The following is a 27627-nucleotide window of genomic DNA, read 5'->3' on the forward strand; positions in this document are numbered from 1 at the left end:
GGAATATACAAAGTGGAGTTAACTGTAGTCTGGCTACTGTTACCGATGATTTGTAGTTTAGGCAGAGGTTTGAGGGATGTTAAAGGACTGTTATTGAGAAAAAGCTTGGGCTGGAGGTGGTATTGTGTGATTCTGAGGAAAAGCTGCATAACTGAATTAGTGTCATCTCTCATAGGGTTATGACTGAGATAAGCATAACAGAGAAGAACTAATTTGGCTAGTAATCAACTCTACCCTGAATACCACCTAGTCTAAAACCAGCCCTGCTCATAAGTGTGCACAGCAGGATCTTGGGGGGGGGGGGGGCTGGGGATGATGTCATTACTTCTTTAACATTCCTCCCAAACCTCAGATGTCATTTTGTCTTGTGTTGGTCTGTGGACAGTGTAATCATTATTTATTTAACTTTCCGCACAAACTTCAGAGAGGTGCACAGAGGTCACTGTAGCTTGTATAGGACCACTGTACTGTCTTTAGAAGTAACAATTGTAAAGATTACTATAATCATTTTTTTAATGTTCCGCACAATTAAACAAGCTGCTGTTTATATATGTCTGACAGTAAGCATGTTACATTTAATTTGTCTTGCCAGGTTTGTCTCAGTCTGACATCAGAAGGGTACACAGAAGGTAGCTGTCTTTTGGGGGGTAGGGGGTGAGGAGACATGCTGCATATAAATATGACAACAGCAGCTTGAAGTATGACTGTGGGCATTTGTGCCTTAATTTTAATCCCAATTTAACATCACAGGGGGATGCACAGAAAGTGACTACCTAATTTGAGGTGGAGGGGTTGTGTGTAAGTATTCCCAGATATTATTTATGTGTCCTCACAAGCATTTGTCTTCTCAGTTTATTGTGAACTGGTATTTGGTCAGTTTTGAACATTAAAACATTGGATACAATGTATTTCTTCCTTGAAATAAAAATGTAGGCTTGAATTTCTGGTGATTGTTTACTTTAGGACATACCAGATGTGCAGCAGCAAGTGTCACCCCTGTGTGACATGGGCCAAAGTAAGGCTCCAAAGACTCAAGATGACCACTTAAAGGACAGTTTTTTCATAGAATCATTATTATTACTATTGCTTTTGTGCTTTAGGAGATGAGCTATTAAAATGATCAGGGGTGTTCTGCCCCTGTAACCCCCACAGTAGGACCCCGAGTCACTTGAAATTATGTACACCAGAGGGGGCAGAGGGCATATGCCCCTTGGTTGCTGTAGGTAGTCACTTTAGGGACTGCTTACTTTAGGACATTTTAATGTAAAATCAATTAGATTGGCAACCCCCCCCCCCCAGCAAACACACATAACTGTCAGCCTATCAGGATCCCAGTCAAGTCGGCATCCCCTACACCTGTATGAATTACAGCATTGTGTCCTAATGCAAACAATTGCCATATTTCTTTTCCGTGCCCATGATTTTTGTTGATGCCATTGTTGGATCAAAGGTATGGGAAAAAGCTTTAAAATGCACCTCAGGAAGATCTGTAACTCCATGGCTTCAGGGTGCCTAGCAGCCCCAAGATTCCAAGCTTAATTTCATTAATATACGGTAGTCTTGGTCAGAGAGGGTGTGTTGAAAGGATGCAGGAAAAATCAGAGTTGTAGAGTAAGACTGAAATGTCTTTCTTAAATTAAACACGATTTTCATTCAGCCGATCATTGGATGAAATGGTTGTTTAAAAAACTTTAAAATCCATCTTAGAGCACCTAGAAACCTCATGTTTTTTGGGTGCCCTGGACTTAGTAGAGTTAATTACACTGCATTTATTACATTGTCATCTTGGTTAGTTTGGATGTGCTGAATGAAAGTTTGATTATAATTTTTGTCCAGGCAGTCACTGAATGAAAAAAGCTTTTTGAAAAACTAAAATGCACCCTGAGAATCTAGAGAAAAAAAAACATGGCTTAATGAAGTTGCTATCTACACAGTTATCAGAGTGTAGTTGTGCTTAAGTAAAATAAGTTAAATGAATAAATGACTGCAGGAAAAAATGAAGAGTAAGAAAAAACAGAGAAAAACGTAGCTTGAATAGTGTGAGTAGGCCAAGATAAGGTGGGTGGTGTGTGTGTGCGGGGGGCACCATAGAGCCTTTTTGCCTAGGGCACCAGTTTACCTAAGGCCAGCCCTGTCTCCCTAATTGCATATATACCAACTACGAGATTACACAAACTCAGAGAAGAGGAAGAACATGATGGAAATGCAACCCTCACTATCTGAATCTTCTCTGAATATAGGCACTACTGTATGTCACTGGTGAACTTTAAGTTCAACGTTCTGAGCATCAGTCGGCTATGAGGTGGCAAACAGTTACACTCCCTCAACAAAAAATTTCCTTGAAAACCACACCAAGATTCATTGAAAACCACTGTATGTCAAATAATTACTACATTAAAATGACTCTGGTAGAATCATATTAGGCACTTTAAATCCGCAAGACAGTATAAATGAATTTTCTCAGCTGCCCCAAATTCAGAATTTGTTTCTCTAACAACTACAAACTATGGAACTCCTCTCTTTATTTGTCCATTTAACATTTGATTAATAAAAGCGAATGAAATCAAATATTTGTTTGATCAGATCTCAGTATGTGGGCTGGGTCATCCGGATCTGATGGCTTCCAGCCTTTGTTTATTAAACTGTGTAGAAAACACTTAGATTACTCCCTTTGCCTCATTACAGCCTCTACCTCTTCAACAACAAAATGCCAGTTATATGGAAAGACGTATATGGATGACTTCTCTGGTTAATTTAGCAGAAGCATATCGGCATCAAGCAGGAATGGAAATCAAACCAGAAGTAGATAAAAATCAGGCAGCAGCTGAATGTGCCAAAAAACAAAAGAAAGAATATATATTGAAGGACCAGATGAGAAGGCAAGAAATGTGGAAAAAGCATAAATATAGTTGCAAGTATAGAAAACTTCTGGAAGAACCTCATATTGATCAGGAACGAACACAGGAATGGTTAAGGAGAGGCAAATTTATACCAAGAGATGAAAGGTTAATTTTGGCAGTCCAAGATAGAGGGCTACGTACACGCTGGTTTCCAAAGTCCATTGAACAAGTGGGAGGAACAAACAAATGTAGGTTTTGTAAACCCAAATTGGAAACAGTAGTACACCTTGCTACTGGTTGTGACATACTAATGGCAGAAGGACTGTATACTGAAAGGCATAATAATGTGGCAAGACTGTTTCACTGGAGATTGTGCAAACATTATGGTACTGAAGTGGCTGAAAAACACTGGAAACATGAGCCACAAAGCATCATAGAAAATGATGAAGTTTATATCACATGGGATCACCCATTACCAACATTTCAAAAAATAGATGCTAGAAAACCGGATATAGTGGTCCAAGAAAAGAAAGCAAAAGTAGCATTGATCATTGAAACCACTACACCCAGTGACTACAGTGCCTTCCGTACAGAGAGACACAAAGTCATAAAATATCAGAATTTGCAGGCAGAAACAAGAGCAATGTGGAAGAAAGATACCCAGACAGTTCCAATAGTAGTAGGAGCAACAGGTCTTATAAAAAGAGTCTATAATCATATTTAGATATGCTACCAATACATGTAACTCCATACGAATTTCAGGAGTCATTCCTGGGCACGTTGCGGGTGCTGGGAAGAACACTTTTGGCTGACATCAAAGATTAAAACAATACTAATTTCATGAACTTTAATCATACTTTGACTTAGGAATGGGGTCCATTCCAGTCATGGTATTAGAAACCCAAAAGATTTGGAGAAATTAAAAAAAAGACGTAGTGGTAAATCCTATCTGTAAAATTTCCAAACCAGCATCTATTGCAACTTCAGACGTAGCTCCATCTTATCTACACTGGCTAAGATATTCAACAAAGTAGTTTATAGTCAAATGTCCCCCTACATTTAAAAATCCAGGGAGAAATCTATGAGGCGTGTTAACAGTTTAGGCTCTGCATTCTTCATTGATAAGCTACAAGATTATGGAAATTCCATACTTTGCTATGAAAGTGTCTCCACGAACATTTTTGTACACTGCCTAGATTATTTGTTTATTTATTTAACATTTGTTTTCCGGGGAAGTCTGTCTGGGCTAGTTGCCCATTTTCAACAGAGGACCAGGGAGATAAGCTCCATGCAAGTCCACAGTAAATCAGCACAATATTAAGCAGACCAAAACATTGAATATTATGCAGTAAAAATACTACACAAAATGTTTGTCCAAATAACATACAATAATGTTTGTCATATTATGTACGTCAGAGTAGTAGGTGAGAAAAAAGTTGGAGGGGGGGATGAGGAGGAGAAGGAGTAAGTTCAGCCTGGGGAAGTGATTTCCTGGAACTGATCCATTATTCTGCAGATCCGCTAGTGCTGCTGACTGTGGGGTACATGCATAAGTACACTTATCCTGCCACCTAGTGAACTTTTATGCTACAATTTCCTTCTCCACTGCAAAACATATTAATGAGCACAAACATACCCATGACGTTAGAAAGTAGATATGTCTATACTTTCAAACCTACTGTATGATGGCTCAGCAAAATGTATACAGGCTACTGTAATATGGAGGCCATCACTCCAGACCCCTTCTTCTCCTGATGGAAAATAACTGGCTGATGACTCTTCAAATCATATGTTTGTGATACAATTGCATCACTCACCATCTTGGAAAGTGCCAAATATTGACCTTATACAGGGAACCTTTAGTAGCAGTTCCCACAGTAGGAGTACTCTATGCTGCATATACAACAGGTGCAGAAAGATCTTAGTTTCCGTGTTGTACCATGCAGGAGTCCTGACATACTCAGATCCTAAACAGGCCATATCCGATCACCATGCCATGTTCAGGTGGGAAAATTATAGCTAGAATGCAGTGCTGCATGTCGCTGAGACTACATGAATTGCAATGATGAGCAGCACACTACAGCAGTGCACATCTGTCACAGCACAATACACATGGTCATTAGCACGGGTGTAATGAGACTGCTGAGCAGCCAGACTTTACAGGCATACACCTCCATGTGATGTATATGTCTGTACACCCACAACATGCACTCGTGAAGCACAATGGCCATGGCCATTAGTACAATAAAAATCTTCAGTAGCATGGCATAACTTATCTGCTCACAGAAAATATACATGAGGCAGACTGGACCTCTTAGCTCAGAATTGTGTCATTCATGTGACTCAAAGACATCATGTTATATGACCTCTCTGGCATAATCTCTCCACTACAAGCCCTTTTAGAGAGTAAATAAAAGTGCATTTGCCATACTGCAAGAGACTGTGCTGTAAAGACTGGTGTACTACAGAACACAATATATTGGATAAAAAAGATATAAAGGGGAAATGACAGAAGACAGAAGTACTGGTAAACAACTCCACATTACAAAGACAGATCTACACTGCATGACTAACACACACCCAGTTGTCACAATGTACAAAGTATTGTGTGGTACCACTGCAGTGTTCCTACCAGGAATATAGCAGATTGCATTAGAGTAAAGGAAACAGGTAGGACATGTTGCAGTGCTTAGGACTTACAACCAGCAAGGACACAAAGAATGGGCAGAACAGCTTCTGTTCCTTGTTAGGGAATATTCATCCATGCCTTACTATATGAGCACACACTAGGTTGTAATCCTTTGGGCGATAGAACATTACACAGGAAACTCATAGGGCAGTTTATGTGCCTGTTCAGGGCTGGGATCCAGGGACAGCACAGTATGATTTTGTTTCATACCTACGTAGAAAGTGATAATGGGCCTGCAGTGCAATGGGCACACTATTCTACATACACTGGTATGTGGATCACATGCCCACATATACCACAGTCAATCGTGGTGTCACAGCTGTTGTGTCATAACACTGAACAAGGCAATACCCATCACAAGGATGGTGGAGTGCTGAAATGGTAGGAATTTTTCAGCAAGGATATCCCTGTATACACATAAAGTGATTCACTTGTGTTCCCAAAGGTATACTAGAACTGTAATGGCACCAAAAGAATGGCAACTGATGAAGAAATCCACTCCACGTGAGACTGAGGTTCTTCTGTAGGTTCTGTGCAACAACGCAGGACAATCCTTGAGATGGATAAGGTGAACAAGGTACACAGGAACCAGATATGGTAGGGAATATTGTAGCAAATTAATGCTGTAAGTGAACACAACTGGACAGTGAGGTAGGTGCATCAAAATGTAACCATCATGTTACGCTATGTGAAAAATAGAGTACAGGGTAAAGCTGCAGACAGGTCAACCATTAGGACCACTCCCACAAGTCATTGACAGCTGACAGAGAATGAGCAGTTCCTTGTAACCCTCAGTGGAGAAACTAACAAGACACTGGTTTCACATGGTGGATTAGACATGGAAGCTGGGCTGGTCACGGGTGCTCTGGTGTCAGCTGGGGATACCCCTGGTAAGTAGTGTCAAATACAAGTCATGTAGGTTACTGGTAGTACATCATACTGGTATTCTCAGACAGGACCAGAAACATCATGGCTGCAGCTGTAAACACCTGTAGCAGAGGTTATGACATGACTGCCCATGTGTCTGTGAAATATGATGCAAGTAAGGGTTGGGACATACCACTGGAAGCAGATATGGCCTAGAACCTCTCTACAGTACACTCACACATACTATATCACATTTCTGTCACCTAACAACATCAAGCATGCAACAGACCGATCCTACACAAATAGGTATGTATATGCTCAAAGTATGTGTATTTTCCTGACATGTAGCAAGCTGCCTGATGCATGGTGGTTGAGTCACACATGTACTGGCTTACACACTTGTAAGGTATCTCTATGCTTTCACAGAGTTCAGTGGGAGAGGAGTCATCAGTGCAGGTCTGGACATGCCCGAGGTCAGCATGTCTGTAGGGGCTGATGATAACATTGTGCACATGACACATTAGGAAGACACACAGCCACTGTCAGCAGCACTAACTGTGGAGGGAGTGGTCCTTTTGTCTATATCTGAGAGGACTGCAGAGGCCCAGGATGGCCCACCTGCATCACCTGTATTTGTGAAGGATTTCCCATCCATATGCATCCCACACATGGTACACAGGTAACAGCATCCAAGGACTGTACAACATCTGAGGTGCACACACATATGGCGTTAGAGAGTGGTGCACTGGTGTCCAATGGCATCATGAGACACTTCTTCCCTTATATAGTATTACCCTAAGCCTCAACCAGCAGATGTAAAAGGCTGTGATCCAGGCACTGATGTATGTTAAACTAAAGAAACATATAATTATATAAGAAAAACATCATAGCATAATTTATACAGTGTAGCAGCAAATAATAACATGAACAATTTGAAGAACTGTTTCAAAATGTCTGAAATGTAGTATGTACAGTACATATAACATAATACATGTATAACAGCTACATATTACAATATGGAGTAATAATTCAGATCTTCAGTTCACAGGATCTTGTTCCTGATCCATAGTCACTGTCAGTTTGGAGTCAGCAAGCCCACCTCCTAGAAGTATGCTGGCTTTTTTTCCTGAAGGATGGATGGTACTAAGTTTGTAAGGCCTGCCTACAGAATACACCCAACAATTAATGGGGTTGTAGACTCTAGGTGGTGCTTATCAGGAGAGGAGTTGTGAGGACCACCTGCTTTAGAAATCAACTGTGGAGTGCAGTACCTTGTAGATAAGAAAACACAGACCTGGGATTGTGCCTTGTCAGGGCTTACTTCTGAGTGGTTTTAAAATTGGCTCTGGGAGATTTGGTCAGGTTGACTAATGTCACCAAAAAAAAAAAAAAACGCTTAAGGACCCTTACAGTTGCCCTGATAGGGGTTAACTGGGATATAGCTCTGTTGAGAACAGCTGGATACAAAATCAAGCAACCTGCCAAAAATTAACTTAAGGTTTGCAGCACTGAAGGGAAATAGCTTGTAAGTGGAAGAGCCTGGATATTCTGTATATCCAGGAGACCATGTTCAACGGCAGTGCAGCAAAGTATCTTGGCATGTGGCCAACAGTCTACTGTTCAGGGTAGCATAGACTAGAAATGTAATGGAAATCATTGTGAAGGATAGTCTTGTTAATGCATTGATGGATATCGTTTGAATTAGTGATGGACTCGTGGTACTCAGACTCTGGCGATAGAGCAGTCTTCACAATCTCTACCTAGGCTCTACAAGGCTACAGATGAGAGGAAGAAGGGGTATTCAAGCAGGAGTTGCAGGAGCCCCTTAATAAAGCAGGATAAAGTGAATTAGTCTTGATAATACATAAACTGAATGCTCATATTGGGACAGTGAGAACAGGATATGAGGACCTCTTGGGTCCACATGGTTGGAGCAATAGGAGTAATGAAGGAGAGGCCATTCTGGACAACATTTTGGCAAATGGCTTAATTATGACCAACACAGGGTTTGCCAAAAAGGACTGTCAAAAGACGACATACAGAGCAGTCAAAAAATAGAGCAGGAAGACTTCATCTTTTTAGGGAAAGGACATTAGACTTGAATTAGAAATTGCAAAGTCATCCATAGTGAAACGCTTGAAACCAGCATAAACCATTGGTGGCCGCAACCAGCTGCAAGTAGTGGCCTGAGAAGGCTCTAAGATCAACAAAGAGTAGCAAGACCTGGAATTTACTAAAACAAAAGTAGAAGAGTTCAAACAAGATGAAGAAATATGTATAGCTGAAAAAGAATGTCAGTGTGTAACCAGGTGTGGAAAAAGGTGCACATAAGAAAAGCTGGTAGTGGAATGTAAAAGTTCTGGAAGTTATCAAAAGAACAATGGAGCACAGGAAGAAGTGAGAGATTGCAATGTTGGAGTAAGTTAATAAGGAATACTGTTTGACTAATAAAGAGACTAAGACTGCAGTTGAAATGACAAAGAACAAGGTATCAGAGAGCATCTACCAGCTTTTGGAAACTAACTTAGGAGATGGCATAAAAAAGCTCTATCAGGTTGTAAGACAGTGACAGAAAGACAAAAAGGATAGCTGTTAGATGCCATTCATCGGGGACAAGTCCAGAGAACATCAGTGGCAGATGGAAGGAATACTTCAGAAAGCTTCAGAATGAATGAAACCCCAAAGAAGCTGTACTACTGCACTTACAGTCTGTGATGTAAAACGAAGGGGAACCCATGCTAGAAGAAGTACGAAGTTCACTACGGAAAATTAATTCAGGGAAACTGGAGGCTCGGATGAAATCACGACAGATATGATCAAGATGTTGAGGGCTTGATGGGAGAAGTGGCTTTTGAGGGTACTTATCACAGTATTGAGAAAAAGGCGTATCCCAGAGGACTGGATAGTAAGCACTGTAGTGCCAGTGTACAAGAACAAATGGAACATTCACAACTGTGAGCAGTGCGTTGCTATCAGACCCCCCGTCACACTGCAGGAATGTGCTGGTGAGGGTGATTGACAAATGAATCCACAGACTGAGACAGTAAGATGGCAGATTAGCAGTTCGCATGCAGATCATGCTGCAGCTCAACTGATCTGATACTTGTGAGACAGACAGTAGAGGCAGAAATGACGAAATAGTCCAAATGCACATGGGGAAAGCATATGACAAGATCCCAAGAAAAGAGATTTGGGCAGCACTGTGAATGTTGAAAGGCCTAAAAGCATTGGTTCAATCAGTGTAAGCTATGTAGAAGGACCCAGTGACACACAGGCGTTTCCAGTGTGAGTGGATGTGCATCAGAGTTTACCTGTAATTTCATATTGATGATGCACTACCTCAGTGAGCAGGTCAGATGGGATAGATCAACAAAGCTGCTTTATGCAGGTAATGTTGCACTGCAATGAGACTCAGAAAAAGAACTTGAGACAATGATAGGGAACTGAAATGGCAAATGGAAAGCATATGAATGAAACTGAGTACAGACAAAACAGTGGTCATGGCAGCAAAATGGTGGAATTAGAAGAATCTGAAAACTGAAGTAGAAGGCAAAACAATGGAACAGGTTAACAGCTTCGGGTATATGGGAGATGTGGTTGAGGTGAAGGGAAATCTAGATTTTTTTTGTTTAACAATATTTTAAAAGAAGAGTAAGCACAAGCATCTTGAAAGAAAGCTGTGGCAGCTGTATTACCCAGAGATAATAAAGACCCATCAGACACAACTTCATATAGACCTATTTCAATTTTAAACCATGACTATAAACTGTTTATATCTATAGTAGCTAAATGAATGGCAAAGATGTTGCCAAAACTGATAGATATGGCTCAATGTGGTTTTATTGGAGGGGAGACAAACATTTGGCAATATTAATAGAACAATGATGATCAGAGGGAAGTAGAATGTAAGAAAATACTATTGTTTTTGGTGGGTCTTGATGCAGAGAAAGCATTGAACAGACTACGCTGGGATTCTATGAGTAGGGCAATGGAAGAATTTGCATTCCCCTCATAAAATAATACAGTTAATTAGAAAGATATATGAAGGATTGGAGTTGTGCTGTGTTTGAACAGAGGAACCAGGTAGGGGTGTCCTCTTTCCCCCTTGTTATTTCCTTTATATTTAGAGCCATTGGTAAAGAAATAAGGGACTCTGAAATTCAAGGATATAATTGGTATAACTGTCCAGAAATGCTGGCTTTATTTGCAGATGATATTATTTTGTACCTGATAAATCCAGAAAAGGACATCTATGTGTTGTGGAACATTTTGAGACAGTTTCAAGTCTTTTGGGGTTATAAAAATTAGTGAAGATAAAACAAAGGCTATAGCCATAAATTATGTACCCACACACAAATTGGTTCAACAATACCCATAGGGGACATGATAGGATGAAGTATTTAGGAGTATGGATTGAAAATACTTCTGTTATGGCAGCTAAGGATGTGTGAGAATAGACTAAACAAAAGATAACTGAAAACTAAGAAACTGGAAGCTCTTGTTTATGGATATGGATAGCAAGATACAAGCAGTGAAAATGTTTTAGTCCCTTTATTTTTATATATGGGTCAGGCATATTTTTATCAACCAGAGGAGAAGTTGAGGACAAAAATTAATAAAGAGTTGAATGAATTTATGTGGGAAGGAAAGAGGGCAAGAGTTAAGTGGGATAAGCTGATCCTTCCAATAGAACAAGGTGGTTTAGGATTACCTGATTTGAAGTGGTATTTTATATAAAACACAAACAGAAGGTTATAAGTGGAAAGGGATGATGATGATGATGCAGGGTGGAAGTTCAAGGAATAAGGATACAGTGGGATTTTGTGTGCAGATCCTTACGGAGAATAGTAAGAGCCATACAGAATATTATATCCATAAAGTAGTAGAAAGTATTCTAAAAAGAACTAAGCCAACACGAGAATGGGGAAAGGAGCTTTTTCCAATAGGCATGATTGCAAGCATGGGGTAGAGAAAGTAGGCAAGAGGGGGCTGGAATGTACTGAAAAAACAATGGCTAAGAAGCCATGGTATTTAGAGTAAATAACTTGAGAGGAAAAGGTAATCAGTGAGATGAAGCCAAGAAGATGTTTGGACTGCAGGCTAAAGGCTGTCTTCCCTACCAGGGTTTGATATCAGAGTATAGGCAAAAAAAAAATGACAGGGGAATCCTGCATGAAAGACCTGCTCTGGTAGAGTTTTTAGGTGAATCTGGAACAGAAGCTGCTGTTAAAAATCGGTAACTAATAGGGCATATAAAATATTGCACGATAACTATAAATAATATGAATAAATCAGAGGAGTTTAAAAAAGATTAGGAGTGACTAGAAAAGCAATTTACAAGAACAATGGGAGGGAATACGTATGGCTCCCAGGTATGCAACAAAGTCCAGAAGGTTTAGGATTTTTGCTTGGAATTGTTTACGTATGTATTTTTGTACCTCAAGCAGAATTTTCCTCAGGTAGATAGCAAACATTGAAAGCATGATGGGGAAGAGTTACCTGAAACATAAGATTTGGGAGCGTGCTTTGTTGGCAGATTTTAAAGATTCCCTGTTCAGAAATATTGGGTGACCAAATGGCAATAACTAAGGCAATGATTCTTTTGATCTGGGAACCAGGATCTAAATTGCCTCGACATAGTAAGGCCTCGTTAATTTTAATTCCGCTGGCTGACAAAAAAGCAACTAGAAAATGAAAATCAAAGTCTGAACCAGCTGTAGTTGAAGTATTGACTATCATAAAAGAGAAAAAAGAACTAGCAGAAGGATCTTTAGAAAAGAGAAGGAGCCAATTACATAGAAATAAATAGAAATCGTGGAAACAATGCATGCAGAATAATATTCAAGATGAGGAGTGAGGTTTAAGGGAAGACAATAATTGGGCAAATTATGTAATGCTGGACTAATGATAGTTACAAAGAAACAAAAGATATGTGAAGTATAATGTATGTAAAAGGAAAAAAATGTTAACATGGTTAGTTTTCTTTTCTCTTAATGTATGTTCATCTGTGTTTTAAGTAATACTTTAATAAAAGTGTTTAAAAAAACAATGAGAAGAATATTTTGTTAATTTTTTGCTTTTATCATTTCCATATGATGTTGAAAGTTTAATGTGTGTGCTGCTATATCCCAAAACACTTAAAAGTACTGATATCAGCAGTACTTGTATATTTTATTTGAATTTCCCAGTTAAATAATACAGCTTTACTTTTGTTGTAGCTTACAATAAGTAAAATGTAATATAATCTGGTAAGATGTGTGCAATGCAAAGTAACACACACACAGACACACACTTATTTATAGTCTGATTATTGATAAATGTGCAGGTGAAGGCCTGACATCTCCTGGGTTTGCTGTATGGGAGGAATGCAGGCATGTGCTACTCTGTAATTCACTTTGGGAATTCGAATAAAAAAGTTTTTACATGTATCTTAACTGTTGCATTATTTTCTTTTTATATTTTTAGAAGCAAGCACCTATCGTGAGTACTGGTCTATGAATTCTACTGAATCAGAATTTGCAGGTATATTATCATTTGCTCTGCCTTAACTATTGGTAAAAATGTACTTGCTGACTGAAAAAGGGTGCATGCATGCATCAGAATTCTGCAAAATGTCATGTCTGCAGTTTCCTACTCTACTGTTTTTACTTCTATATTTTCTTATACATGCTGTAACTAGATAATTACTGAAAAGTTGTTCCAGTGGTTTAATTAATCTATTTGCAAAATAAAATAAAACTATGTGATGGCATATGCAGGTTGCATATACATTTGTGCATTACTTTGCATACAGTTTTATTCTTAAGTTAAATGTGCACTTTAATAGAAATGTGCCATGAGTGTGTGTCTGCACAATTCAGCTGTTCCAGGATCTTTCTCTGCATAAACATATGACACCTTATGTTTATTGGCAAGAATGACAGCAGAATAAACAAGGCTGACTCAGAATAGAAAAATTGGGAGCTGTAGGTAGTGATGCAGAAGAGGGTGGACACTGATGGTTTCATAGTAACATTAGCCAATGACAAGAGTGGGTGGGACATGGCGATATAAACTGTTCAATAGTAACATTCTGGAGGAAAAACCTTCCACTTTACATTTTATAACAGAAAGATTACTTTTTCTGTAAAACTTTAATTTATTAAGCTTATAAAAGGTGATTTTATTCACTGTCACATGACATTTATTGATTTTTAAACAGGAGTGTTACTTTTTTTACTCCCGTGGTAAAAAGTTGTTAAAACCTATTTTAAACTACCTTTTTTGTGGTGAAACTTTTATTTTACCTTTGGAGGCTAGAATAAGTGTTTAAAGTGCTTCTTACTGTATTTTAACAAGGAAACAGTTACATATTTTATGCTTGCCACTTTTACTAACTAATGCTGCTAGGCTTCCTTGGTACTCAGGAAAATTTTTCAGATTAACTATGCAACAACCTTTTGGTTCCTCTGTTCTTCATTCTTTCAGCCACAAAAAGAAGAAAATTGTTACATAGCCTAGGTTATAAATAGGTTATAGGTAGGTATAGGTAGAGCCACTCTGATCGGTCCTTGGAGAAGGAGCATAGAATGACACTCTGTCTATCCAAAAAGCCCTGCCCATTAATTGGGAGGTTATTGCTGACAATTCTTGTTCTGTTTATTCAGATATTCCTGTCAAAATGAAACAAAAATGTAAACACATGTCTTTTCCTGTCTCAGTGACACTGGACAGTAGTAATTTATTGGACTTGGTTGGGGTTTTAGTGCTGGTCCTTCACCCTTCCTGTATAGCTGTTTCTTGTAAAAGAAAAAAGTGATTCTTCATTCTGTAAAGAGATTCAAGAGCTAGGATCTCTAAATAATTATGACGAGACAGATTATGGTGTGTATCCACAGATTTCTGATTCAGATTATGAGGAGAGTGTGGCTTCAGCCCGTTCCTTTGAGGAATTCTCTTTTTTTTAAACTATCTCCATAATGAATCAGTTCTTTTGTGGGGAAACAACAGTGAGGTTTTCAGTCTCTCAGGAATTGCTAGGATTTGTTACTACTGGGGTGTATAGAACTTACCTCTATTCCCCTATTTTGTGTGCCTTGGAGGATGATTTTGTCACAGCCTATAATTTCCATGACAGTCAGTCTGTTGCCCAAAATCTTTTCAAGTTTTTATACATTCTTTCCAGATTTGACCCAGAAGGCAGATAAAAATATGTGCTGGCATATGCTTGTTGTGCATGCATTTGTGCATTATGTTGTGCACAGTTCTTTTATTCTTAAGTTAAATGTGCACTATAATAGAAATGTGCCATGAGTGTGTGTCTGAGTGGAATGTCACAGCTCCTGACTCCTGCAGAGTTGCTGTGTGGTCATCTTTCACCTGATCTAAAATTCTGAGAATGCAGTTTTTCAATCCACCTGTAAGCAAATATATGTATCTAAAAACTATAAAAGTTACAAAAAATTTTAAAATATGAAAATTATTCAGCAGACACTCCTCTTCACAGTGGTGGTATTAATTAATATGTTAACCAGGTATAATGGTGATGTGATCTTCAATTTGCAGCAAATCAGTTTTGTGAATATCACTCCATTTTTGAGATATTTGCATAATTATGATTTGAATGCATATGTTCATAATAATGGACAAAAATGCAAATGTCTGTAAACAGTGCTAGACAAACACCAATTATCAGTGCAGAGCTTTTCCAGCATTGCTAATGCTTTCATTTGATACCATGGGGTACCATATAAATATATTCTGTTTCAAATTATTAATATGATTATTAACATATGACATATATTCATCATATTTCTGGAAAATAATTCATATTTTCTTTGGTACAAAGTACTCTATTTGTCTTTGGGGCCATGAATGAGCTCTGTGTTCACTAGTCATGTGCAATGCTTTTCTACAGTGTACCCAGGTGAACAATCCTAAAGATAAGTACAGAGATACAATATTTATGCATATTTACTTATTTTATTGCTAAACAGGTATAGATATTTGCAGATTGGTTGCAGGCAAACATAAAGTATTGATGACAACATTTCCAGCACCGTTTATGCTTTCATTTGATACCATATAAGCATTAACTAGGTCAAGTTATTAACAAAATATGAATACAGCATATATTCATAATTTGGAATAAAAAGAAGTCACACTGTTACTAAACAGCCACTGTATAGGGGTCAGTAGATATTCCTCACTTGTGCGATGACCTGTTGTATGAAATGTTGTTCCATCACACTACTATTTGGACACTGCCCAAGATATTTACATAAAATATGCATATTTACTATATTTATGCTAAACAGACACTGCACGAGATATTTACATAAAATATGCATATTTACCATATTTATGCTAAACAAGTATAAGTTTCAGCAATGCAAGCCAAACAATAGCAGCTCTCTGACATTTTTCCCAGCATCGTGTAATAGATCAACTGACACTATAAGCTACCATCAACTCTTGTCTTGATCATGTTAGAAATATTAATATGACATATATTCATAATTTGTCAGTCAATGTTGTACTGTACTGGCTCGCTGGATGCGCAGTAGAAAGTGCCTCCCAAACACCGGCCAACATGCAGCAACAGGATGACGTCAAACAGTAGTCATGAATAAACATTGTCATGCGTTCCTGGGCTGCATGAATATTCAGTTGAACAAGGTGTGTTTGTTGGTTGCCTCGTTTATGATATGTGCCTTTTTTTCTTACTAATTTGGCAACTTTTTGCAAAACGGACCAAAACCAGGTATTTTAAAGCTTCCAATCATAAAAGTTTTAAAACAAGTTAAATTCATCTTACTAAGGATGTCTTCCCTTTGCTTTTGCAGGGGGGAAGCCACCCTGCACCCCCTTGTGAGGGGCTGTGCACCCAACTTCCCCGCTACTTTAATATACCAACTCTGAGATTGCACTACATTGAGGAAGAGGGTAAAAAAAAGACTACACAATGCATATTCCTGCTGTCACAGGCATTCTCACACTCTGTCCCTCTTTCTTGAGAAACACTCAAAGGTCACGTGTTAATCAGCAATCAATGTATACAGGATGTTACTGACAAATTTGCATTGCATGTCAATCATGCATTATTTGCGTAGCACGTCACAGGCATTAGGTTTGTCAATCACTCTGGCCATGCCCATTCCTGCATGAAATGGACGGTGAACCAGTACAGTACAACAAATCCATTTGGCATAAAAATAAAATCACACTTTCTCACTTACACAGATTTTTGATTACAATCAAATGAATGAATGAATAAATACATTCCTGTGTGGTGAATATTTTTTCTTATTTCACTTCTGTCACAATACGATTCCCACTGTCACCCCCCGTCATACCTCTCCCCACATCATACCTCTCATCCTCTTAGATCAAGAATCAAAGAGAAACCTATAAAATAAATACAAAAATAACTGTGGCAGAGGAATGCATGTCTTTATATTACAGCTGTCAGAATACATTGGGACACCCCTCCCCCATACCACAGGATCATAGGAGTTACTAGGCCATTGACCTGGAGGCCATTTCAAGGCTAGCCATTTCATCCCAATGTAATACAAATGATACTCTAGTCAATACCCAGGATTACACCTTTCAACCCCTTAGCTCAAGTCTAGGAGAAAACTGCAAAGTAATGGTAAACTAGACAAATAAACAAAATTAGGAACAAATATTAACCTTATATAATTATAAAGTTGCTAGATTGGTGTTCCTTTTTCTGGTGATTGCAATTCTCATTAATTATGTAGAAGAAAACAAACTTTACAAGGATCACACAAAAATATCAGGCAAAAAATCAGGGACATTCCATGAAATCAGGAAAAATTCCAGCACTCCCCAGACACATGCAACCGCCCAAACACACACACACACACACACACACACACACACACACACACACACACACACACGCACACACACACACACACACACACACACACACATACTACTTTTCAGCCTCATAACTCAAGAATCCAAAAGAAATCTATACTGTAATGGTGTTCAAAGAGCGGAAATCATGGGGCCAATGTTACCACTACATACATAGATTGTTGATAGAATATTAAGCTTTGCATAATATGCTTTTTCAGAGAGAAAACACATCTGAACTCAGGTGTCTAGCATTATTTACTGACTGCAGTCCCAAACAAAAAATTATGAGAAGAGAACAAAATTCAAGACAAATAAATCATGGACATTCTGCAAATGAACAGTTAAAAGCACCTACTATGTACCCCTCCCACACATACACACACACACACACACACACACACACACACACACACACACACACACACACACACACACACACACACACACACACACACGCACTTCCTTAAATGCAAATAAAATGCAAGTTCCTCCATATTGTCTGAATTTCAGAAATATTACCAACACACACACACACACACACACACACACACACACACACACACACACACACACTGTTCTCACATATATGCAGAATGTCAACCTCTTTTCTCCAAATAATGTTTTACATTAGTGCAGTTAACTACAAGTTAGATACAAGTCTTATTCTGTATCTTTAATGCCAAGTTAAAAAAACTACTTGCGTACTAGCAAATGATTTTTGCTATGCATACCATATATTTTTAAAATGACAAGAGTGGGAATTCTCAAACTCGATAATACTGCACGACTACAAAATGTCCTGCACAAATGCTTCATCAGTTGATTAGGTTTGCGTCTTTTAATGTTAAACACGTGTAGAGTACAATGAGTTGAGCAGCAGCAACAGGGGCTTCTGAAAGGCATAACATGCAGTTGGCATTCAGTGTAAAGTTTTTTTAAGTTTATCGCATTTTTAGCCACATTTTCTTAAGCTTAAGACATTATTAGGAATGTACCCGTGAGGCATGGACTGGATGGTGCGGATGAATGCAGTTTGCGCTATATGGGTCCGTGACAGATCAACAAAATAAAGGTATTGGGAAAAGGTGTATTCTTCTGCAACATTTGTTTTTTAGAATTCACAACTATTTTATGTTGATGTTTCTGCTTGCCTCTTGTGAGACTATGAGGAATATTTTAGCATCTCTTTCCTTTAGTGAGCAGAAATCTACTTTGTGTAATTCGGTCTTTTTTCTATCTGAAGTGACTACCCATTATGTAAAAAAGTTATGTACTCACCATAACGTTCCATCTGTGTTGTCCATTTTCATTCTTCCTCAACTAATGGGATCAGATCCAGTCCCTTGGATCCATCTCGGCCGTTGCTAAAGCTAGTGGCAACCAAGAACTCTCAAGCTTCTCTCTTACCCACAATGCAACAACCCCAAGTACCTCAGATCTTGTTTGCTGATTTTTACTACAAAGAAATATTTGCAGTGTAAAGGAAGGAGAAGGAGGTAAGTCACTGACATGCAGTCATATACGAAGAAGACAATATATGGGGTGTAATATATAGGACAGTGATGATGTCTAATCACTTAATCTTCCAGGAGTCTCAAAGGATGGGAGTTGGTGGGTGGGAAGTTGAGGAAGAATGAAAATGGACAACGCAGATGGAACGTTATGGTGAGCAAATAATTTCTTTATCTAATGTTGTCCATTTTCATTCTATCCTAAACCAATAGGACAGAGTCCCCAGCTACCTGAGATCCCAGGTGGACTCAAGGAAGGATATTCCTGAACACCATTGAACCAAGTGACGCTCTAACTTTCCAGACCAGATCCAATTTGTAATGAGTAACAAAGGTATGGGGAGAAGCCCAAGTTGCTGCAGCACATATATCATTCATGGATGCTATAGACTGGAAAACCGTGGAAGTTGCCATGGATATAGTTGAATGAGTCCAAACACCAGCTGTCAACACTTCAAATCAGCAAAACCATTTATTTAATATTATTTCATTAAGGAGCAGACTAGTTTCAGCAACTTCATGCCTTCATCACTGTTCACTGTGATGACATCCTGGAGGGAGTTTGAGTCATGGAAATGAAGCCTGGGTGGAGAAGTACCATCTTGTGTAACACTGCAGGCTCCATATGTTATTCCAGTTTATTTAGAAGAAGTCTCATAATTACTTATTGAGGAAAAGAAGGAAAAAAGAAATTAAACAAATTTAGCCACTGTTTCTACACTCTTTTGGGAAAAGTTTTGGATTGTTCCATTTGTGATCTACCCCCAGAAACCTGAGAGAAATGTTTTGTTCTGCGAAGTACTGGTGAGTCTCCATATGATGTATTTTCTAGAACAAGCAGGTTTTCTACTTCATTTTTGGTGGATTTTATATAATAGAATTAAATTCAAACAACAACTTTTCATAAAGAAGATTAGTGTTGGCAAGAATGGAATTGGCTCAATTTGTCAAAGGACTGACTGCTGCTAAAGATGACATGGACATTTTTGAACATAATTCTAATAAACAGCATGCAGGTACTGTTTTAAATTCCAGTTCTTGTAATGATTTTTTTAAACAACTGTGTGCAGCTATGAAGGATTTGAGAACTAATGTATGGCATTACAAACTTTTTAAAGCATATTCTGTGAGGTTTTTGTCCTAGGGGTTTAAGGGTTCATTTGCAGCCTTTTGCAAGGGGGTTGGATGACCAACTTATGAGTGAATGGCAGGAAGTACAACAGGCTGCATCAATGCTTTTTGTAAAGATTTTGTTGTCATTTTATGAAAGGCAGAGCAGCTGGGTGATAAAGTGAGGATGTTGCATGAATCAGAAAAATTTGAGCAACATGTTGAATTTGGCAAGCAGAAAGAGATGCTGACAAAAAAAATTGGTCACTGTGGAATGTGAATTAAAAGTTAAACTGCTTAAGAAATTGTATAGAGATTCTAGAGATTATCAGGGTGGGAAAAAAATTCATAGGAAGAAAGTGGTTAAGTTTATGAATACTAAGAAGCAGCCTTATGTTACAAAAATGTATTTTAAAGAAATGTGATAGTACGTCTGGGACTTTGGATGAAGAATTTTCTTCAGCCACTGTAACTGTTTTAGAGGCTTCACCCTCTTTTCCCATTCCCAGAAAGAAATCAACCAGTCAGAAAGGCTGGAAGAAAGCATCAGAGCAGGAGGTTCTACCCTAGAGACATTACTGCAATTAATGATGTCCAAGTAACGAAAAATGTGAATGTTCATAATATATCATCTGTGTCTTTGTCTGCTGTTGATATTGAATTATTAAACAAGGGTTTGGGTTTTGTTCCATGTTATAATGTACCAGACGACATCTTTGCCAATGATGTGTTTTCTTTTCGTAGATTATTAAGTCTGAAATTATATTTTTGGATAGACATGATCAAGAGAGTAGTGCTTCTAGGTTTATGTTCAAGCCCCCCCACACACACTTGTACACCCCCTGTTAACAAATTTGTGGCCAGCTTTCAGCAACAATTGTTGAAGGAATTGCATCATACATGTTGTGCTCATTCTAACATTAGGAAAAAGAACTTAACTAAGGTGGAATGGCAGGCTATGAAAGATTTGGCTTCCAATAAACAAATTGTTATTAATAAGGCTGATGAAGGCGGTACTGTAGTTGTATGGGATTGGGCCATATACTACGCAGAAGCCCAAAGTCAGTTATCAGACCATTGATATTATCAACGAATGTACCTGGATCCCACTTCAGCATTGAAGATGGAAATTGACAGCTTTTTGAGGTTAGCAGTGGAGGAGGGTATTATTTCCAGAGAAATATTTAGTCAGTTGATAATACAGGATCCTATGAGACAATATTTGTATCTTTTATCTAAGATTCATAAAAATTAAAATTGTCCACCTGGTAGGCCCATTGTTTCTGGTAAGGGGGTTTTGAGGGAACCATTATCTGAATTCCTTATGTATTATTTAAAACCTTTGTTGAAAATGGTATGATCTAGGATTCAAGATACTGCTGAATTTTTGAATATTATTGAACATATGCAATTAGATCATGGTTGGTCATTGTGCACATTGGCTGTAAAAGCTCTGTGTACCAACATTGCTAATATCCTGGCAGATAGATTCAGTGCCAACTTCACTTCCCCTCTTACCCCCTAAAGGGCCCATCTCAATACAGAAAAATTGCCAGATTCCGGTAATCACGGCCACACAGGTAAAAACCGCACTGTCCAAAGCTAAGAATACAGCTTCCATGGGACCAGATGACATCCCGGGCTGTGTACTACATGAACTACAAAATGAACTGGCACCTCACCTAAGCGTCATGTTTAATCATAGCCTCATCTCAGGCTTCATGCCCACTGAGTGGCACACACCTGCAGTTATCCCACTCCACAAGGGGGGATCCACCTTGGATTCTGGGAACTACCGTCCCATCAGTCTGATGAGCCTGATCTGCAAGGCCATGGAACGTATTATCATGGAACTTATAAACAAAGACATTGGCAACTTTCAAACACTGGACCCCACCCAGTTTGGATTCGTGAAGTGCCAATCATGTCTCCTGAACCTGATTGACTTCTTCAAATCATTCTCCAGAGCCATGGATGAGGGTAAGGCAGTCCACACAGCCCATCTGGACCTTGCCAAGGTCTTTGACACCATCCCCCACTCTGGAATCATAGATAAACTTAATAAGCTGGGCATAAATCCCTACATAACTCGATGGGTTGACAAATGGCTTACTGGCAGAACCCACACTGTAAAACTAGCCGACTCCGAATCCAGCTCCAGACAAGTGACAAGTGAGTACCTCAGGGTTCAGTCCAGGGACCGCTCTTGTTTGGCATCTACTTCTCTGAAGTACAGACCAACACTGAGGGACTCTAGCTAACAAAGTTCGCAGATGACTGCAAACTGGGAGCCATTATTGAATCCCCAAATTATGTGGATATTCTACAAAACAGCCTTACAGAAACAGATGCTTGGTGCCAGAGCCATGGGCTCAAGCTCAATGCCAAGAAATGTATAGTTATCCCCTTTGGGAAAAAACATGTGCCCATGAATTACCACATAGATGGCAGTACACTAAACACAGAGTGTGATAAGAGACTTAGGAACACAGGTGGACTGTGGTCTCATCTTCGATAACCACATCGCCACAACAGTAGAAAATCATTCTATGTGGCACACCTCATCACTAAGGGCTTTTCATCCAGAAAAAAGGAGGTCATTGTCCCACTGTACTCATCCCTCATTAGACCCATCATAGAGTACAGCACCCCATTTGGTATGTACCTCACAAGACATCTGCAACAACTGGAAAGGCCGCAGAAACACCTCACTAAAAGAATTACAGGCCTGAAGCAGATGCCCTATGCTGACCGACTAAAAAACTCCAGCTATACTCAGTCGCATGTCGTCTACTTGGAGATGATCTCAGCTTAACATACAAGGCCATGTCAAACCCAGAGCTGTTGGACATGCTACACTTAAAGAAATCCCAATCCATCAGAGCCACATGCTCCAGGGACCCAAACCTTGTCATCACAATGAACAAAACATACTGGAGGGCTAGGTTCCTGACCCAGAGACTCCCCATACTCTGGAATAGACTGCTCATACATGTCAAGCAGAGTGCCTCCTTGGCCCTCTTTTATTCTATAGACAAAAGGAGCATTGACGACTGGATGGGAGATAGAAAATTTACCCCGGGGATCACGTCAGTAGCCCTGCTAGACAGGGGTCCAGAGAAGTAAATTTGTGGGAAGAAATAGCCAGGAAATTGTTATGGCTAGACTTGTATAGGCCCTAGGGCCGATAGCCTAGTACCAACCTATGAACCTGTGAACCTGTTCCTCACTGGGTGGGCTTGTTGGCCTTAGAATATTGGTTGAATAGAGCCTTAATTTATAGCCTGGGTTTCAACACATTCTTATTATGTTTGGCTGAATATGTTTTAACAACAAATGTGTTTTATTTCAGAGAGGAATGTTACTTACAACTCAGGGGTACAGCTATTGGTGCGTCATTTGCGCCCATTTATGCTGACCTCGTTATGGGTTTTATTGAAGAACAGATTATTTATGACGAGTCCCATAATATTTATTTAGAATCTGTGGACATCTGGAGACGTTATTTGTATGGTTGTCGGTTGGTGTAGAGATCTGATGTTACATATTTGTTGGAGTTTGTAGAATATCTTAATGATAGCAAATGGGGTAGCCAATTCAGTATACATCATGACCCCAGACAGATTACATTCCTAGATGCTGGACTACAGCTTAGACTAAGCACCTCATTGGTTCTTTTGAGCTTTTTGTTTCTTAAAAGTTGTCTCAGGTTTCAACTTTCTGTTACCTAAGAAGTTAAGTTGTGAGTGTTTCTGCCATTTCACACTGAGCTAATCGAAGGAAGGACACTTAGCAAACTCGGATCTATGATATATAACATTAAGTATCCTGTTTTTTTGCTTATTTTTTCAAGTTATCTATAGCACTTTGTGTACTGTATATTTTTCTAGCTAGTTTCACTGTGTGTGAATTATTGACTGGAAATTGTCCACTTTTTATTCAGCATCTGTTGGGTTGTTTGTGTCTGATAACTTGTTGCAGTTAAACGCTTTCTTTAGTTGGTGGCTTTGCAGTTGTCCATCCCTACTGTAAATTTGGTCTGAGACCCTTCTCCCAGTCTAGTGTCATTACCTCATTCTACCCATTACAGGGAGAACATTTGAGAAGGCCAATCAGCTTAGTTTGTGCTACTCCTTTCTCTCTTTCCACTAAAAAAAAAAAAAAAAAAATTCTAAGCTTGTTTCCTGCCTTTCCTGTGGGTAGTCTAGTCTGGATAAAGATTTGCTGTGTCCAGGACTATTTGTAGGCTTTTAGGCCCTCAAGCCTTTCTGTGTTGGAGGGAAGCCTTCTAGCTTAATTTTGTTTCAGCACTCATCTGTTTCTTTGAGCTCTGCACTTGTTCACAACTTATTGTAAGCACTAAATAAGCTACAAATTACTACAGCACTCAACTTTCCTCACTGTCTAGAGGAAAACCAGTTTCTAGTACTTAACAAATAAGCACCTTTCCAGGCATGTCTAAGGGTCAGCTCCCGGTGTTTTCTCCTGTCTACCTGATGAATCTGGGCATCTTGGGGCAATGCAGTAATTGCCTCATGTACACAGACAACCCTCTCCTCCTACCACCCAGCACTACAACCTGTGAGAGATGCACTTATATAGCCAAACTGGAAGCAAAGCTGTCTTCACCCAAGACTGGACTAGACAATCAAGAGGAGAAGGTAAACACTTGCACCACACCACACTCAGCACATAGTCCCTCAAAACCTACACCACCAAAACACACACATAGAAACACAAAACACACACCTACGTTCGCGGAGGCTCTCAGTAAAAACCTGCCCAAGCAACAGGGACCTCCAAAGCCGAAACACAAGCAACCTCCACCCCCCAACACAACCCAGATGACACATAGCCTACAAACTCAGTGTGCCACTCAACCACAGCCCATAAGGCATAGCAACGTACCCAACACTCTAGTCATAGGTTACTCTATAGTCAGGCACACTGATGTTCCACTCACCAGGCTAAACAAGGAGAAAGTTACTGTCAGCTGCCTGTCGGGTGCCAGGATCCGCCACATAACGCATGCACTCAGGTCTCTCCACAACAAGTACAAATATGACTCTGTGATTGTCCATGTTGGTGTGAATGACCTGAGATGTACCTCCTTCGGCTACATGAAAAGGGACATGGAGGAGCTGTCTGATCTTGTAGCCCAGGCAGGTATGACCCTAGCCCTGTGTAGCATCCTGCCATCACCCAGAATGATACCACAGTACAAGGACAAAATGATTGACTTCAACAATTGGCTAAGCTTCTGGTGTCATTCTAAGGGGATCCAGTATATGTCTGCCTGGGATGACATGATCGACAAACCACGATGCTTTGCCAGAGATGGCCTGCACCTGTCGCCCCTGGGATTCTGGATACTGGCTAAGGCTCTAGCCACCCCTATAGTGCCTTTTTTAGGCAAGGTTCAAATGCCAAATTCACCACCCTAACAGGTACAGGCAAGAAGAATCTGAGGGTATTGCTACTCAATGCTATAAGTCTAAACCTCAAAATGCACTCACTCAAGGCACTCCTTAAAATGGAGAACATTGACATCTGTGCAGTGACAGAGACCTGGTTCAAGGCTCCAGAGAGTACCCCTGCATTACCAGACTATAATTCATACCACACCTTTCGGCCACCTAACCTGGACCGAAACACTAAAGGCGGAGGCATGTCCATATTTATTAAGGATATCCACACCTCCAGGCTAGTTGCTCAGCATAATGCATCCGAGATTATCCAAGTGCAACTAACTCTGGGCAAGACCGCAATACAAATTGTAGCTTGCTACAGATCCCTCACCATGCCCCAGGATTCCCACTCCTCATTTCTTAATACACTGGAAAATATTAGGGTACAATCTAACACCCTAATAATGGGTGATTTCAACTACCCTACCATTAACTGGGAAAACTACTCATGTACCAACTCTTGTGCTCAACGTTTTCTGGAATTCATAAATTCCAATGCCATGGATCAACTTATCCACACCCCCACCAGGGGCAGCAATATCCTAGACCTGGTTATTACCAACATGGGCAACCAGTGCTCCACACCAGAGATCATTTCCTCATTGGTCAGATCCGACCACAAGCTTATCATCCTAGACATCCACATCCCTCCCCTACCTCCCATTAGGGAAACCACAGTAAAAAATTTCTCTAAAGCCAACTTCACGCTTCTTAAGACAGAAGTGGCAAAGTTCACGACACCCATGCTGACGGACAATAGAGGTATGATTGCTGAATCCTACACAAATGCACATTATAAGCACTTACATGAGTGCATGCATTGTGCAATCCCTAACAGAACCAAGATGCTATCCTCCAAAAAAGGAAGCCAATCTGGTGGTCCCCTGCCATAAACAAACTCTACAACAGAAGAAAGAAACTGTTGCAAAAAAGAGTAAAATCCCATGATTGGAGAAACTCCCTGGTCAGCCTCAGTAAGAAGCTGAGATCCCTCATAAAATCCTCCAAAGCTAGTTATGAAAACAAAATCGCCACTGACTCTAAAGGCAACCACAAAGCATTCTACATGTCAAGAATCTCAATGGCAACACTCAGATCTGCTCTGAGTTACAGCACAATGGCACTAAATATACAGAACCAACTGATATTGCCAACATCCTGGCAGATAGGTTCACTGCTAACTTTACCCCCCCCCCCTGTCATCCCCTAAAGGGCCCATCTCTATACCAGTAGAATGCAAAGTTCCTGTAATCATGGCTGCACAGGTAAGAAACACACTATCCAAAGCCAAGAACACAGCATCCATGAGACCTGACGACATCCCAGGCTGTGTTCTACATGAACTACAGAATGAACTGGCACCCCACCTAAGTACCATGTTCAATCATAGCCTCACCTCTGGCTATGTGCCCACTAAATGGCACACAACGACAGTTATCCCACTCCACAAAGGGGGAGCCACCACAGACCCCGGAAACTACCGCCCCATTAGCCTAACGAGCCTGGTCTGCAAGGCTATGGAACGTATCATAATGGAACTTATAAGCAATAACATTGGTAATCTCCAAACTCAGGACCCCACCCAGTTTGGGTTGTAAAAGGCAGATCATGTCTCCTAAACCTGATAGACTTCTTTGAAGCAGTCACCAAAGCTGTAGATGAGGGTAAGGTTGTTCACACAGCCTATCTAGATCTCGCCAAGGCTTTTGACACCATCCCCCACTCTGGAATTATAGATAAACTCACTAAACTAGGTATAAATCCCTATGTCACAAAATGGGTTGCCAAATGGCTCTTTGACAGAACCCACACTGTGAAAGTAGCAAACTCCAAATCCAACTTCAGACCAGTGACAAGTGGAGTACCACAGGGTTCAGTCCTGGGTCTTCTCCTGTTTGGTATCTACTTCTCTGAAGTACAGGCCAACACAGAAGGTCATTGGCTAATGAAGTTCGCAGATGACTGCAAACTAGGAGCCATAATCAAAACTCCAAAAGATCTGGACATCCTACAAAAGGGCCTCGCTGAGACAGATGCCTGGTGTCAAAGCCATGGCCTCAAGCTCAATGCCAAAAAGTGCATTGTCATCCCTTTTGGTAAAAACTCAGTACCCATGAGCTACCACATAGGCAGTAGTCTACATAACACTGAAAGTGTGATGAGACCTTCGGACACAGGTGGACAGTAGTCTCTCTTTTGATAATCACATTGCCACAGTAGTCAGGAAATCCTTCTATGTGGCACACCTCATCACAAAAGGTTTCTCATCCAGG

At 39.8% G+C, this 27627-nt stretch overlaps 1 protein-coding gene across 5 annotated transcripts in view; it reads left to right on the plus strand.

Annotated features, from left to right (window-relative positions):
• Positions 1–27627, plus strand: part of LOC122806256 (peptidase inhibitor 16-like) — a 639946-nt gene that overhangs the window by 457820 nt on the left and 154499 nt on the right. For all 5 annotated transcript variants that reach the window (XM_044076525.1, XM_044076526.1, XM_044076523.1 and 2 more), the window contains one exon: positions 12862–12918. In XM_044076525.1, coding sequence (XP_043932460.1) covers positions 12862–12918 — 57 coding nt within the window. The remainder of the gene's footprint in view (positions 1–12861; positions 12919–27627) is intronic.

Source organism: Protopterus annectens, chromosome 7.part0, assembly GCF_019279795.1.
Source record: "Protopterus annectens isolate FY-2018-M chromosome 7.part0, PAN1.0, whole genome shotgun sequence".
Classification (NCBI taxonomy): Eukaryota; Metazoa; Chordata; order Ceratodontiformes; family Protopteridae; genus Protopterus; species Protopterus annectens.